Source organism: Felis catus, chromosome B2, assembly GCF_018350175.1.
Source record: "Felis catus isolate Fca126 chromosome B2, F.catus_Fca126_mat1.0, whole genome shotgun sequence".
NCBI classification, from domain to species: domain Eukaryota; kingdom Metazoa; phylum Chordata; class Mammalia; order Carnivora; family Felidae; genus Felis; species Felis catus.
In genome coordinates, this window is record NC_058372.1 from 36471160 (window position 1) to 36488156 (window position 16997).

At 35.8% G+C, this 16997-nt stretch overlaps 1 protein-coding gene across 6 annotated transcripts in view; it reads left to right on the plus strand.

Moving 5' to 3' along the window:
• ZFAND3 (zinc finger AN1-type containing 3) overlaps positions 1 to 16997 on the plus strand; it is a 324282-nt gene that overhangs the window by 241396 nt on the left and 65889 nt on the right. For all 6 annotated transcript variants that reach the window (XM_045057477.1, XM_045057478.1, XM_023253933.2 and 3 more), the window contains one exon: positions 4323 to 4505. In XM_045057477.1, coding sequence (XP_044913412.1) covers positions 4323 to 4505 — 183 coding nt within the window. The remainder of the gene's footprint in view (positions 1 to 4322; positions 4506 to 16997) is intronic.

Consider the following 16997-nt stretch of genomic DNA (forward strand, 5'->3'; position numbering starts at 1 on the left):
CAGAGCATGAATGGGGGAGGGGCAGAGAGAGAGGGAGACACAGAATCGGAAACAGGCTCCAGGCTCCGAGCCATCAGCCCAGAGCCTGACGCGGGGCTCGAACTCACGGGCCGCGAGATCGTGACCTGGCTGAAGTCGGACGCTTAACCGACTGCGCCACCCAGGCGCCCCAATACTTTTTATTTTTAATGGCTAGCATTTGTTGAGTACCCATGTGCTAGTTACTTTATGCACATTATCTTATTTAATCCACACTATTGTGAGAGGAAGAAATAATTCCCTCCTTTTGTTTTACAGACAAGGCCCCAAAAGATTAAACAGTTTTCTTTTAGCCATGTGTCCATTAAATAGCAAAGTTAGGATTTGAATCCAGGTCCAGCTTTAAAGCTCTTTGTAGTATATAAGCTGCTCATATTGGCCCGAGAGTTAGAAAACTCTTAGGATTTAGCTCTGTGAGTTTCTGGTGACTTGAATTAGCTTTCTTGGCCCTTGCTTTCTTCTTTATCTGTAAGATGAGAGGATTGGGCTGGATCTTTAAAGTTAATTCTGACTGTAAAATTATTTGATTCCTGGGCTCTTTTTTGAATCCGAGCAGAGAATGTGTAGAGATTCTGCTAGCTCTCTTGTGTGTAGCCAGTTTGGTTTGTAATGATGATTTTTTTTTCACCTGATCATCCTGTGGAGGTGCAGAAAAGTCATCATGAGAGAATGGGTTAAAAGAAGGCACATTGTGTCAACTGAAGATTCACAAAAGAAAACTTAAAAGTACTTGAGCATGGAAAGCCTGGGCTGGAGATTTGTATGGGTGGGTCCTGGTTATTGTCTGTGGACACCAATTTCATTTACCCTTAAGTGTTATTGTGCTTGAGTGAGTGAGTTTGTGTGTCTGTCTCCAGACATTGGGGATTGTGCTAGATGGTATAATGATGACTTAGTTCTTTTAGGGCCTTGTAACATTTCCAATTAAATGGTAGAGATGGTTATAGGAGGGACACGATGATTATTGACATAAGATAGCTAATGAGATGACATGACATAAAGAAGCATCATTGTTACATTATAGTATTTTTATTCCATTTTTATGGTACCTTTTTCTCTAAAGGTGCTGTACAAATAACATTGAGGTAATAAGCCATTTTAAAATGCCAAAACACTGAAGAATGAGGAAGTAGCTAGGAGAAATAAAATATACAGAAAAGAAGCAATAGAGGCTTTAGATCACTAATCAGCACAAAGATTAGTGATTCTTTGGCTAAATCCCTTGCACTCAACATGGGTTCTGTGAATCATTAGGGACTTGACATGGAGGTCTTTTTTTTGAGCCAAACTAGTGCTCATCATTTTACATCCTGTGGTTGTGACTAAAGACCATGGATGTGTTTTAGTGTCAGATGGACCTGTATATAATTCCTGGTCTTGCTACTTAGTAACTTTAACTTGGAACAAATAACCTAAACTTTCTCAGCCTCAGTTTATCAGTGAAGTGGTATATGACTATATAATTATACTTCCCTTGTTAGGGTTGTCATGAGAATTGATGTACATGAGTTATACGCATAAAACATTTAGTTCATTGCCTGGCACATGGTATGCACAACATAAGTAATAGCTCAGTACATGTTAAAACAGTGATTCTGATGAGGTGATAAGAGCGTAATAGTAGTTTCTCTGTGGTTTAAAAGGTAAAGCAATGTAGAGTTGTCGGGATCTTCTTTTCCTTCTCTGAATTGATAAAGTATAATATGTAGTTTATAGACTAGCATTAGATTTTTAAATGAAAAATACAGAGACTGTACCTAATAGTCTTAAGTTACATACCCAACACCAACTTGGAGAAATGAAAAATTACAGATAGAATTGAAGATCTCTGTTCTTCTTTGCCCTCCCTTTCCCCCCACCCCAGACATAACCATTATTCTGAATTTGGTGTATCATCCCCACACGTCATTATATTATAATTATGTATCAATAAACAATATATGGTATTTTTACATATTATAAATTTTTATATAAATATTGTGTATATCCCTCCATAGCTTTTCTCACTCAACATTGTTTTTGTTGTATTTGTAGTATTATCCATTAATTTTAACTGCCTTCTAGCATTCCCTTATACATAAATTTTATTTTAATCTGTTCTGTCAGTGTACACTATTCCTATTATTTTTGCATACCTCTCACCTTCACATCCCCCTCCCTCAACCTAAGAAGTAACCACTAACCTGAATTGTATTAAGTATTTTTTAATGGTTTAAACATACATATTTCTAGGGGCGCCGGGGTGGCTCAGGTGGTTGAGCTTCTGACTTCAGCTCAGGTCATGATCTCATAGTACGTGGGTTTGAGCCCCACATCATGTTCTATGCTGGCAGCTAAGAGCCTGGAGCCTGCTTCATATTCTGTGTGTCTCTCTCTCTGCCCCTCCCCCGCTTGAGCTCTCTCACTCTCTCACTCTCTCTCTCAAAAATAAATAAACATTAAAAAAATTTTTGAACATACAAATTCTAAATAATATATTGAGTTTTGACTCTTTTTAAGGTTTACATAAGCACAATCTTACTGTGTTATTTAGTGACTTGTTTTTTTCTTTTCAGTGCTATGATTTTGAGATTCATTCCTGCTGATGTGTGTAGCAGTCATTTTCACAATATACATTATTCCTTTATATGAATTTAGTATGGTTTATGGACCTTCAGGTTGTTTCTGACATTTTAGTATTGCAAACAATATATAATTAACATTCTTATACATGTGTGTTGACATTGTACATGTGTGTTAGACATAGATCTAGGTGTGAAATGACTGAGGTATAATGTTATGTACATGTTTATCTTTACTGGATGTTGATGAGTAGTAATTTCTTTATCATTTATTTGTAAGTATTTTCTAATTTCTGATTTGACCCATGAGTTTACTTTAAATTTTTAATAAAATATTTAAAAATTTTCAAATACAGAATTTTTTTTATCAGAATCTAATTTACTTGCTCAGTGATCAGCTAATAATGCTTTTATCTTACTAATTCTTTGGCATCTGTTAAGACTTCTGCTTTATAGGTTAATGTGCGATCAGCATTTAGCCAGGTATAGCCACTTTTATAAATATTCCTCATATGTTTGAAAATAATTTATTATCTTATTGTTGAGTATATGAGTCTATGCTTATTAATCCTGTTTAATTTTACTAATTATTTTGGCTTAGACAGATATATTAAAATCTTCCCATTATGATAGTAAATTTGTCAGGTTCCCATAAATAGAATCATTTTTGCTTTGTATATTTTGAGGCTTTGTTATTAGGAACATACAGGTTTAGAATTGTTTTATCTTCCTGGTAAATTCTTTGCTTTTAAACTTTTTTTTTTTTTTAACTATTCTATAATCCTCTTTTTTTCTCTAGTTTTTGTTTCGTTTTTTTGCCTTAGTCTACATTTTCTGTTAGTACTGTGGCTATAACTGGCTTTTTAATCATGTATCTTTGCTGGTATTATTATAATGTACTTTAAAAAATTTTCTTTATACTCATGTTCATGTTTCTAGTGTGTCTCATAAACTACATAAAACAGGATTTTGTTTATTCAATCTGAATATTTTCTTAGTTTAGTCAGTTTACAGTTATTACCATTACTAATATATTTGTACTTATCTCTACAATCTTATTATGTGTTTTCTGTTTACCCTGTTTTTTTTCTATGCTCATTTTTTCCTTTTTACCTGTCCTGTCTTGATTTGAATAACTTTTTTTAAATCTCTTTATGTATGTATCTATCTATATACCTGTCTATCTATTTATTATTTTAGAGAGCAAGCTTGAGCTGAGGAGAGGGGCAGAGGGTGAGAGGGAGAGAATTTTAAGCAGGCCCTAGGCTCAGCATAGAGCTGACACGGGGCTCAATCCCACAACACTGGGATTGTGACCTGAGTTGAAATCAAGAGTTGGACGTTCAACCTACTGAGCCACCCAGGTGCCCCTGAGTAACTTTTCTTTATTTATTTTTCCCTTCTACTGATTACTCCTAAAATTTTAATTTGTATTTGGCTTTGTAAACTCTTACATTAAAATTGGTATGTCTACCATTTTTCTGAACAATACATGGACCTTGGAAAGCTTTAACTCCAGTTATCCTCTGTCAGTGAAGGGCTTATATGGTATATGTTTTTGATCCGTTTTTTTACTTCCTTTTTTTTTTTTTTAATCACCAAGTGTATTATTGCTGCTGTGTCATTTAATTTTTATTTTTGTACTAACTTTTATTGTCTTCTAATTCCCAAGGAGATTGTGAACTCCTTAATTAAGCTGGTTATATCACTCTTTTTCTTCAGATTTTCAAAAGAAACAACCAGACGATGATTCTGCTCCAAGTACCAGTAACAGCCAATCAGATTTGTTTTCTGAAGAGACCACCAGTGACAACAACAATACCTCGATAACCACGCCAACTCTTAGTCCCAGCCAGCAGCCGCTTCCGACAGAACTGAATGTAACTTCACCAAGTAAAGAGGAGTGTAAGTGCCCAGATCCTGTGAAGTGGTAGAGAAAGCAGCCCAAGAATCATATCATGAGCTTCTTGGTAATGCCTTGTCTAGAAAACAAGGTAGCAGCTTTTCTAATTCAAGATAAAGTTTTGACATGTAGGCCCAACTCAACAAGTTAAGAGAATATGTCTTAGCTGTTCTGTAGAGCTTAAGGTCTTTTTTAAAAGATAGTCTTCTATGTTAACTGTCAAGTACGAAGTTTCGAACCAGTCTAGGGTAGTGGTTCTCAATCCTGGCTGCAAAACAGAACCCACTAGAGATTTAAAAAAAAAAAAAAGACAAAAACAATTTTAGTCTTCAGCCCCATTCCCTGAGTCTAATTTTATTGACCTAGAGGGAGGCCCAGGGATCTGTTTTTGTGTGTGTGTGTTTTTGTGTGTGTGTGTGTGTGTGTGTGTTTTTTTTTTTTTTTTTTTTTTTTTTGCTTTGTTTTGTTTTTAACTTTGCAGAGGATCCTAATGTGTGCTAATTGATAAGAACCACTGGTCTAGAGAACTTCTAATTTAGGAACCTTGGATCGAAAACTTACCTATGTCACTAACTGGGCCTTGAATGTTTCTAGGCAATTAACTGAGATAGTAACTTCATAGAACATAGGATATTTGAAGACAGTAGGAAGTGGTTTCTGTCCTTCTATAAGTCCTCAATGGTAGAATACTATTGTTATATATGTGATATGGAAGTTCATTGTCCACTTAAATTTTTAAATGCTTTAACCATCTTCTTTAGGACACAACCTATAACCATATGTGTTGAAAATTTTAGGCACATTTATGTGGGGTTCCATGGTGTAATGGTTAGCACTCTGGACTCTGAAAATTTTAGGCACATTTTGACATAGCAGTTTTTGCCTTTTAAAAGCTTTAATAACAGGTTGAAGTTTGCTGTTTCAGAGTTAATGAGCATATAGAAATCCTTGGAATATGGTAGGTTAGAGTGTTCTGTCTAACTTTGGAAAGATAAGCAGAGAACAAATGATCATAAGCCAGTGTACTAGGTAAAATTGAGAATATAATAGTAAGGAAGACCATTGTCTGTGTCTTCAGAGAATTTACTTATTAGAGGAAATTAAATATATTTGTTACAATATATCAGTGGTTCTCAACCAGGAGTAATTTTGCCACCCACCCCCGCCACCACTGCAGCTGAACATCCTACACTGCACAGGACAGCTCTCCACAGCAAGGAGTTATCCAGCCTGACATGTCAGTAATGCCAGTGTTGATAAACCATGATACTTGGTTTTATGTGCCCATTTTAATGATTCTTCTTATGTATTAAAGACCGTGACTCTTGAAGAAGGGTGTTGGTTTACTGGAGAAAGTGGTCTTGAAATAGACACAGATGGTGAAAAGACATTCTAGACAGAGTAGAATGAGCTGTGCAGAAAAGCTACATAGGGTTTTATACTGGCAAGTGACCCCTAGGACAAGGTTGGAAAGGTAGATGATGGTCAAGTCATAAATGCCCAGCTAAGCTATTTGGATGTTAGATGATAGTCATGTTTTTGAGCAAAGAAAGTAATATTATTACAGTTCTTTTGGAGAAGTAACCCTGAAAATGGGAAGGGTTATACTAGAATAGTATTGCAGAGAAAGAATTTTTTAAATATTGTAACTTATTGAATAGAGGCCCAGGGGAAGGTGTAGAAATCATTTAAGAGGAGGGAAGAAGAAAACATTAAAATAGTAGTAGTAATGTTAAGGCAGTGGGTTTCATTTTGTTATTAAAAATCTATTTGTGTCATGTACTTATTGAGAAACACTGATAAAAGGTATGACCCCTTGTCTCAGAAAAATACACACTATCCAATTTTGAATAAAAATTTTTTAAGCTCATTGTAGCCTTTAGGTGAAGAATTCCTTGTCTAAGGGAAAGATTGGAGCTGGCCAGGATCTTACCTGATTGGATTCATACATACCAGGATTAGACCACAAAAAACAGCTTGAGCAGCCAAGTTGTGTGCAAGAGGAAGATAATAATAGCTATCATTTATTGAGCACTTTATGTGCAAGATAGTGTTCTGTATGTTTTGGATATTTTCCCTCTTATTCTTCATGATAATCCAGTACAGTAGATACTATCATTATCCCTATCCTGCAGATGAGGAAATAGGTACAAAGAGGTCAGGTAATTTGCCTGTGGTCACAAACAACTAGATACTAGAACCAGGATTCAAATTTAGACATTTGGCTTCAGAATCCATGCTTTTGATTAGTTAATTCACAATGGGAAACATAATTACCACAGAGAATATAAATTTTCGTGTTGGCAAGATCAGCACTTTGTCTCTCTATAATTAAGGTATGTGGAAACTCAAATTATAACCAAAAGTTACTTTGTTAATTCATCATGAAAAATCCTGTAACAGAGATTGGAAATAAAAATTTATACATATGACTAAAACATTTTCTCTGGAGGCAGACCTTTCTGGAAAGCCAACCAAACAAGGATTTAATATAGCAAATGGCAAAGTATGGCCTCAATAAGTGGAATTAAAATGAAGTGAATTTTTAATTGAGTCCAGCAGATTGTGAGGTACACTCTAACTACATACAGGGAAGGTGTTGCATTCAATGCAAGATTACATCTTCATACCCTTTTCTCCTTTCTCTGCCTGGGCTTACACCCACCCTGAGCTCTGGAGCCCCTAGGACACAACACTTCCTGTGTTTCCATAACTTGCAATTCTGGTCCATTGTACACTGCCATGTTTTTTCTTTTGATAAATAAATACCTTCCATCTGAGTAAAGATGTCTAGTTCTACTAGCTTCAGATCCATTCTCTCTGATGACATTACTATTTTGAACCATTTTGTGTTTGAGTTAAACTCTCTGAAACAAATCTCATTTCCTAACTCGTAGGAGGCTCATTGTTGTAGTTCTCAGTTTTTTACAGATATGAGGAGTTGAGGTTTGCTAATCTGAGATATGATGATGACTTTCATGTTCAAGTGGGCAGTTTGAGTTGGAGCTCAGGAGAAGGGGAAGTCAGAGTGAGCTTCAAACACTTGGGAGATGATAGTTGAAGCCTTAATGATTAAATGAGATTGGCAAAGATGAGAGCAATTAAAAGCAGTGAGAATAGAACCTTGAGAGTGAAATCAAGACAGAGTAGGAAACTGAAGAAGTCAGAGAAGAGGAGAATGATAATTGGTAAGGTCACAGAAGCCAAGGAACAAATTTCAACTTATGATGTGGTCTTTCATAATAATAGTGAAAATATGGCTTAGTCAGTTAAGCGTCAGACTCTTGATTTGGGCTCAGGTCATGGTCTACAGTTCGTGGAATTGAGCCCCACATGGGGCTCATGGTCTACAGTTTGTGGGATTGAACCCCACATGTAGCCTACTTGAGATGGTTTCTCTCTCTCCCTCTCTCTGCCCCGCCCCTCTGTTTGCACATGTGCACTCTCTCAAAATAAATAAACTTAAAAAATAATGAAAATGTAAGGTCACATTTATGAAGTGTCTGCTATATTCTAAGCACTCTTCTAAGCTCTTTACATGTAGTAATATTTAATTTTCACAGGATCTTATGAGGTAGGTGCTTTTATTATTCTTGTATTTACAGACGAGGAAGGTAAAGCATAGAGAGGTTCAGTAACTTCAGTCCAAAGTTACAGAGCTTCTGCTTCTCAATATAGTTTATGTTCCAGCCCACTAATTTGGCTCCAAAGCAAGTGTTTGCAAGCACCCACAATAGCTTATTGCCTCATCATTGTTAAAATGCTGTAGAGAGTGTCAGCTGACCAGAGACACTTGGATTTGATGGTCTTGAGACTGATTACCTAAGTATAAGCTATTTAATAATCTTTTTCAGTGGCTTGTATATTCATTTAGCAATCTTTGCTGAGAGCCTACTATATGTGAGGTACTAGGTTAAGTGCTGGCTACAGAAATGAGTAAGGTTAGGTCTCTATCCCCCAAGGAGGTCACCTTTTCAAATATATATGCTTCTCCCTGAGATTCTGGCTTATTCTCCCAAATGGGTTCAGAAGAATTTGGGGTGTAAGAGAGGCAGCAGCATGAACAGTGGTCAGTAAGCAGGTTATTTGTAAAAGCTTTCTCAGGTGGGTGTTGCTACCTCAACGAGATTGAAAACTATGTGTGCCTGGTTTGTGGATGGGGGATATAGGGATGAAGAAACTAAGGAAGTTTGTTAAAGTGTTAGGGTAGATGCATTGTAAGTCAGCATGAGATAATTATGGTGGTTGCCAAGTAGCAGTGAAGACCCAGGTGAGAGTAGACAGCCTGATCGATAGGCACCTTAGAGATTTCTGCAGCTATGCTGTACTGTAGAAGCAGGGTGGAGGAAGCAGAGGAAGGGGATTACTTCTGTTGATCTTTTAGCAACCTCAAGGGACCAGAATTTCATCTGTTGGCCCTTCGTAGCTTCTCTTATATAGAGGTAAAGAGATGTGGGGTGTGGGAGTTGCTGGGAAATGGGTTTGTGTTGCAGATCCGAGTACTACATACTTTGTTAACTATACAGTAATTGTGGGTCTACTGTTACTATGTAGAACTGGAAGTGTAGTGTATTCTTCAGGACTTGTAGAAAGTTTTTATTTGTCTGTAATAATCAAGAGAATGGGTATTATTTATATCTGCTTTTTTACTTCCCACTGTGAAATGAATATAGGACAAGAAATGAAATATATGTGGTGAGAGTCTGGGTGCATTAGTGCTGTTCTAAAAAGACTGCAGATAGGGTAAGACCTACTGACAAGCATGTAAAGCAAAGAAGCAGGGCAGATTTTTATCCAGAAGAATTTCTTAAAACCTGACTGAATGTCAAATAACACAGATATCCAAAAGCTCCAGACAAAGTTTGTGTTTTTTGTCTGAACACTCACATACCTCTTCCTCTCCCTTTGTTGTGTGACTACAGAACAGTCTGTGGAACTTTTAAGCCATTAGAAACTTGTTTAAAAAAGCAGTGTAAACAAAACTCAAAGAGTGACCAAAGGACTTGTCACAGTATTTAAATGCTATAACAGTGGTAACAGCTAGCTCTGGACTCCTCAAGTACCAGGCACTATTCCAAATACTTTATCTGCAGTAACCTACTTTATCTTCATAATTACCCTGTATGGTAGAGATTGTTACCATATCTGTTTCACAGGTGTGGAGGTGGAGGCACAGGATGATGGTTCAGTATCTTACCCAAGATCACAGTAGCCTGATTCTGGCATCACACCATAACTTCCTGCCTCTGTGGTGATTTATGGTATAAAGGACATTGGGTGCAAATGTAAACTACAGAGGAAGGAATGTTGCATAAACATTTAACAAGAACAAAATAACCTTTCTTCTGCTTTTGCTACTTATTCGCTGTTTTCCCAATTTCCAGGGTTTTCATAGAGGAGATGAAGTGTGATTTGTACTTCTGTTTCTTGACCCAACTTTTTTTTTTTTTTAATGTTTATTTTGAGAGAGAATGGGAGCAAGAGAGAGGGGGAAGGGTAGAGAGAGAGAGAGAGGAAGAGAGAATCCCAAGCAGGTTCTACACTGTCAGCACAGAGCTGTAGGCAGGACCTAATCTCACAAACTGTGAGATCATGACCTGAGCCAAGATCAGGAGTTGGATGTTCAACCAGCTGAGCCACCCAGGCGCCCCTCCACCCAGCTTTTAAAGGGAGAAAGGATAATGTCAGGTTGTAGATAGAAAACACCGGAACCAGTTGTTTTATTTTTAAATGAGGGGCATATTGACTGGTCACCTTAAGTCAGGGTCTTATCAGATAGGGCTTAAAAGATGAAAAAATGTCCTTTTCTTTCTCTGTCTTATAAATCAGCTTTCTTGTTATCCTGAGCATGTCACAGGTAGACATGTTTAGGAGACTTCTGATGTGCGTACCTACCTAGGTTTTGGGTTTTGTTTTTTTTTTTTCCCAGGCCCACTACATACTGGATAGAAATAGAGGTGTTGGAGGAGATTTGGCTGGTCTGTTTCTTTCAAGGCAGGAGAGGAAGAGAACTGATACTCAAACAGTTGAAATCCATACCTAGGAAAGAGTGATGGCAAGAAATGGGCTTGTTTTCAAATATTCTGACATTCTTTTTTTTTTTTTTTTTAATTTTTTTTTTTAACGTTTATTATTTTTGAGACAGAGAGAGACAGAGCATGAACGGGGGAGGGTCACAGAGAGAGGGAGACACAGAATCTGAAACAGGCTCCAGGCTCTGAGCCGTCAGCACAGAGCCCGACGCGGGGCTCGAACCCACGGACCATGAGATCATGACCTGAGCCGAAGTCGGACGCTTAACCGACTGAGCCACCCAGGCGCCCCACAAATATTCTGACATTCTCATCCAGCAGTTAGAGAGTGCCCACCTCATACAGAATAGTTTTCCTAAGCTCTGTAGAGGCACATACTAAGAAATAAACAGCAGCCACCACATATATAAAACTATTGTTTATAAGAGGAGTTGGCAAAATATGGCCCATGGGCCACATCTAGACTATCACATGTTTCTGTGTGGCCTGTAATGATTTTAGATGATTGAAAAAAGTCAAAAGAACAATATTTTGTGACATGTAAAACTTATATGAAATTTAAATTTCAGTGTTGATAAAGTTTTATTGGAATATGACATGCTCATTCATTTATGTATTATGTCTATGACTACTTCTGCACTACAATGGCAGAATTGGGTAGTTGCTACAAAGACCCAGTGATTCTTTACAGAAAAAGTTTGCTAACCCCTGTTTAGCAGAGCACTTTAACAAATATTATTTTCCTGGGATCTTTCTGACCGTGTGCAACGTAGGCAGGGCAGCTATTCTTCCTATTATTCTACAGCTGAGAAAAAGGTTTGCATGCTAATTTGCCTTGAGTCACATGACAGGACTAGCACTCAGCTCTGGGCCTTTTTCATCTATAATACTCCAGATTTTTCATATTCTTCTCTACTGCATCCACCCAAGAGATGCTTTTGTTATAGCCAAAAGAAAATATACAGAAAAAGTGAGAACCATACTAACTGGAATGTTAATGAAGATTGTTAATGATTAAAGCTTCATTTCCAAGTGCTGGCTGGATTTTCTTTTAATTATGACAGTGATTCCCAAAATAGAAATTTGAGAACATTCTTTATCTGTGGTTAAATTAATGTCCCCTGAAAAATGAATATCACAGCTACCAAGTAGTTAGACTGTTTGTTTTTACCAATTAAATTTCTAATAATCTTTCAGCGAAACTAGTTTTCCCTTTTTTGGACTATGCCTACTTCAGAAAACCAGATCGATATTGGGCAAAACAGGCTGGCTTATTCTAGTAGAACATTTAGAAAATATTACCTATTAAAAAAATACTTTATGACTTCCTGCTGGGCTGGTTTTAAGTGAAATACGGTGGGGAGATTTATTCACAGTTCTTTCTGTATGTGTCTTTCTCTTCCCTTTTCTCTAATGAAGCTCGAAGCATCAGGCCGTTTATCAGAGATAATTATACAACAGATGGAGCTTTTCTGATATATAATAGTCTCAAAGTGGAAGATTCTTTCCCATAATGAAGAATGCCCAAACTTTAAATGTCTCTTTTGATTTTAATTTAAAGGTATTTTTTTTTCAGTGCATTTATTTATCCTGGAGCTGATTCTCTAAAGCATTCTGCTTTTATTATGGCTATGTACTAAAAAGATTGATACTTTGCAGTACAGTATGATAATGTACAGTTATATGATGTATCAAATTGAATGGCTGTAATTTACCAGGAATCAATGTATGGAATCATTAAATTAATCCCTGTCAAAAAGCAGAAGGACTTGAGCAGTTTAGCAGTGTTTTCTTACTGAAATTATTTCTATTCCATAATGTTATCTGGGTTGAAACTTGTTGAGGCACTTTATAGGATCATGTGACCTTCAACAAGTAGTCAAAATAAAGACCAAATTAAAGCAAAACAATGATTTTTAAATTACTCATTTGATGGCTTTTTTTTTCTTAAAAGATTTGTAAATCCTATTTTTTAAGTACACAAGTAAATCAATAACATACACAATACACAATAAACATACAGGTTTATATAGAATAGAAGGTGAAAATACTTCTTTTATATCTCCACCCCCAAGCCCCGCTAAATTCCCATTTTTTCCAGAGATAACCATTGTTTATTCATTTTGGGTTATACATTCTTTTTCAAGTTATATGTATTTTGGCATACATAAAGATTTTCTTCATTTTTAAAAACTTTTTTTTTTAAGAGAGAGAACATGCAGTTAGGGGAGAGGAGCAGATGGAGGGAGAAAGGGAAAGGGAAAGGGAAGGAGGGAGGGAGGGGGCAGAGAGAGAAGGAGAGAGAGAGAGAGAGAGAGAGAGAGAGAGAGAATATCTTAAACAGGCTCTATGCTCAGCACAGAGCCCAACGTTCAAACCCAGGACCCTGAGATCATGACCTGAGCTGAAATCAAGAGTTGGACGCTCAACCTACTGAGCCACCCAGGTTCCCCAGTTTTCTTCATTTTTATTCAAATGAGTGCATATTCCATTTATTGTTTATAACTTGTTCTTCCATTTAACAGTATATTTTAGAGATCTTGTCAGATCAATACATAAAGATCTGCCTACTTCTTTTTAAGCTGTTGCATAGTATTTCATATTTTTATTATCTTCTCTTTTTTTGAGACTTTCTAACATTTCTCTATAAGCCATGTGAAGTAGACATTTTTGTATATGACTAATGGTGCATGTGTCATTTTTCCATGATGAATACATGAAGGAGGAACTAAGGAATCAGAATATGTATATATATATTTTAACTTTTGATATACATGGCCCAAATTAATTCCCAAAATGACATTATCAAATATACCCCTAAGAATAGTATTTGAGAGTGTTTCCCGTACTTTTACCGTTGTTAGGTGTTCTGGGGGGAGGAGACAGTAGGCAAAAGAATAGCTCATTTTAATTTGCATTCCCCTGACATCTCCTGATACTGAGATTGAGCACTGCTGCACATTTGTTAACTGTTCATGCCTCCAGTGATTTGCCTATCTCTATTCTTTGCTTATTTATTTTTTTTATTAACTCTTTTCCTTACTGATTTGTAGGAACTCATAAGTCTTTGTTACGTATCTTGCAAATGTTTTCTTCTAGTATGTCACTTGGCTTTTAATTTTGATTTGGGTGTCTGAAATTTTAGTTGAAAATTTACAGGTTTTTTAAAGTTAAGTCTGTTGGTCTTTTGTCTTCTAGGGTTGTGTCTTTCTTAGAAGGCTTTCTTTGCTACAGGGTTATAAAAATATTTTTTAATGTATTTTAATACTTTTATAATTTATCTTTTTCTGTATTTAGCTCTTGAATCCATCTGGAATTCATTTTGTATATGATAGGAGTATAAGGATTTACCTTTATAATTTTTCTGAATGGAGAACCAGTGATCTCAAAACCATTTATTAAATAGGCCTGGTTTGTAATTCCATTAATATTATATAAACACAGATCTGTTTTTAGGCTCTTTTCTTTTACTCCAGTTGTCTACTTGTATATTCCTAAAACTGGAATATATCTTTGTGGTATGTAATGATGTCTGGTAGAGCTAGTCCCCTTTAGTTTATTTTTTTTTTCTAAATTATATTAGCTATTCTTTTGTATTTTCTTGATGAATTTATAGTCAGCTTGTCAAGCTGTGTTAACAATTACAGTGTGATTCTGATTAGGATTATATGGGATACGTAGATTTATTTGGAAATAATTGACATTTTAATACACTATTGGGCCTTCTCATAGGAATATTGTTTGTCTTCATTTATTCAAATCTTATATATTTTTGAGTAAACACCTATCATTTCTTCTTGTAAATCTTAAACATTTATTACAAGATTTTCTCCCTTCCAGTTTTATATATTTTTCTTTTTCTCATTTCTAACTCTAATAGGACTACTTCTAGTAGCATTTCACGTTTTAGTATTTGTGGTGGGGTTTTTGTTTTTGTTTTTGTAGCTATTATTTATCAGTTGAAGGAAATTCTTTTATTTATAGCTTGCTCACTTTTTATTTTTAAGTCAGAGAGGAGTGTTGAATTTTATAAAATACCTTTGGTGGGGGCATCTTTGGAGATGATCAAATGGATTTCTCTTTTAATATGTAATCTCTTAATTTAATGGATTTCCAGCATTAAACTATCTTTGCATTCCCTGAATTAAACTCTACTAGTTCTTTCAGTATACTGCTGGGTTCAAAATGCTAATTTTATTTTAAATTTTACACCTTTTTAACAAGTGAGTTAATTTTATGTATATGTGTATTTATATTATTGTGGGCATGCTATTCCTGTCTAGTTCTGGCATCAGTTACATTAATCTCATAGAAAGCTGTTCATCTTTTCCTGTGCTCTAAGCAGGTTTTTGTATTATGTTCTCACATTATGTAACGTGTCTATTCTTTGAAAGCTGGAAAAACTTATTCATAAAGCTGATTGGCCTGATATCTGATATTGGACTTTTCATATTTTCTACCTTATTTAAAGTCAATTTTGATATTAAAAACATCCATTTCATCTATTCTTCTAAATTTCTTGGAATGCATAACTTTCATTTATTAACTTTACTTTTTAATATTTTTTAAATGTTTGTTTAATTTTGAGGCCGGGGAGGGGAGAGAGAGGGGAGGGGGATAGAGGATCCGAAAGCGGGCTCTGTGCTGACAGCAGTGAGCCCAAAGCAAGGCTTGAACTCATGAACCTTGAGATCATGACCTGAGCCAAAGTCGGATACTTAACTGACTGAGCCACCCAGGCACCACTCATTTATTAGCTTTAGAGTATATATTATACCAAGTACACAAACTAAGTCTTATTCTTAATTTCACTGATATTGGTTATATTACCTAATTTCTTTGTTTATGATCTTCTAGTTAATGGAGAGATGTTAAAGGTCTGGAAAGTTGTCACTGCCACCATTGTGTTTTTACAGCATTATAGCCATATCTTCTACTCTTATCCTAGTCCTTAAGTTTGTCACAAGAACCTCCCATTGATATCATGTTAAACAAGAAAGGAAATTCTTTAGTTGGCTTATCATCATCTGGTCATTTAGATTCTTAATTCTGTATCAGGCATCCTCCACTGTAATCTGGACGCTCATTGATTGTATCTGACCAGGCCACCCATTTCAGCAGTGATGTTCAGCTCTGAACCATGCTAGACCCTTGGTGTCCTCAGAAGATGCCCTGGCACTTGTCTTAACCGTTTTTATTTGTGCTCGTGGAAGCCATCTCAAAACCATTTTATCAACACTAATTGCTTCCTCCAAGGAATTCCTCCACTTCCTACCTGTAACATCTAATCGCATATTGTTTTGGTTATCTTTTTGACAAAATAATGTCATCTCCTTGTACCAACTTAGAGGGTAAGTCCAGAATTAGTGAAGACTTTATTATATGTTGCTTTGCTTTTCCCCAGAGCACCCAGCATAGTGCTTGGCAAGGCAGTACTTAGTAAATGCTTACTAATTTAAATACTTAGAAAAGTTTTCTAATTTTTAACTTTTGGAAAACTCATGTGTTTTGGCACATTAAAGAGAAGTGTGTTATTGCCTGAACCTGATTTGAAACAGCTGTTTAATGTTCTTTTATTATTTTCTGTGACTGTGCCATTCAGTAACCCCAAGATGAAGCACCTCGGAAAGGCAGTTTCTCTACCAAATTTTGAAATTTGGTTGCCTTGTTGTAGTGACAGTTAATTTCTTTTATCCACCAGAGATTTGGAATAATGGAAGACTGTCTTTTTTTTTTTTTTTTTGGAATAATGGAAGACTGTCACTTGCTTGTGAAGTAACAGTTTTTGCTTATAAGTATTTCTTTTATCACTTCAATTTCCCCCTTTAGGATTCCCCTTTGCCATACAGAAAACTAGCAGGTTTTAAATACTCATTTTTCAGGCTTCCTTAAGAAGTCTACAAATCTGAAAGGTTTATTTCCCATAAAGATTTCCTCAGGCACCTATGAGATTATACAGTTACTGATATTCAGACTAGGTTTTGAAGCAACATTATCACTGCCCCCCTCTTTGCAAATGCAGATTTTTGTTTTATGTTCTTATTAAGTGAAGTATTCTGTACTTTGCTGTGAAAGTAAAGGTCACAGTGAACAATTACATTTCACACAGCTTTAGCCCTTTGCAATTGTCATATTTTTATTTTGCGTTGATACAAGTAATGGGTGACAGTGTCAATTTGAAACTAAATCTAAGTTTTATTATGACAGAAGCGTTTGGCTGAAAAAATCGTATTCTAATAGGGCTATCTATTTGGATGTGTTAAAAGTGGTTATTTTAACTTTATATTTTAATTGTGTTTGTGAACTTCTCTCTTAAAATTCAAAGCTGCCAGTGCCAAAAAGTGACTACATATATACTTTATGTTTTATATTCACGTGGTCTGTAATTTCATAAACCACTTCACTTTTTGATCTATCAAAAGGACAATTTTTTGGTTTAATAGAAACAGGATGCCATCTTTG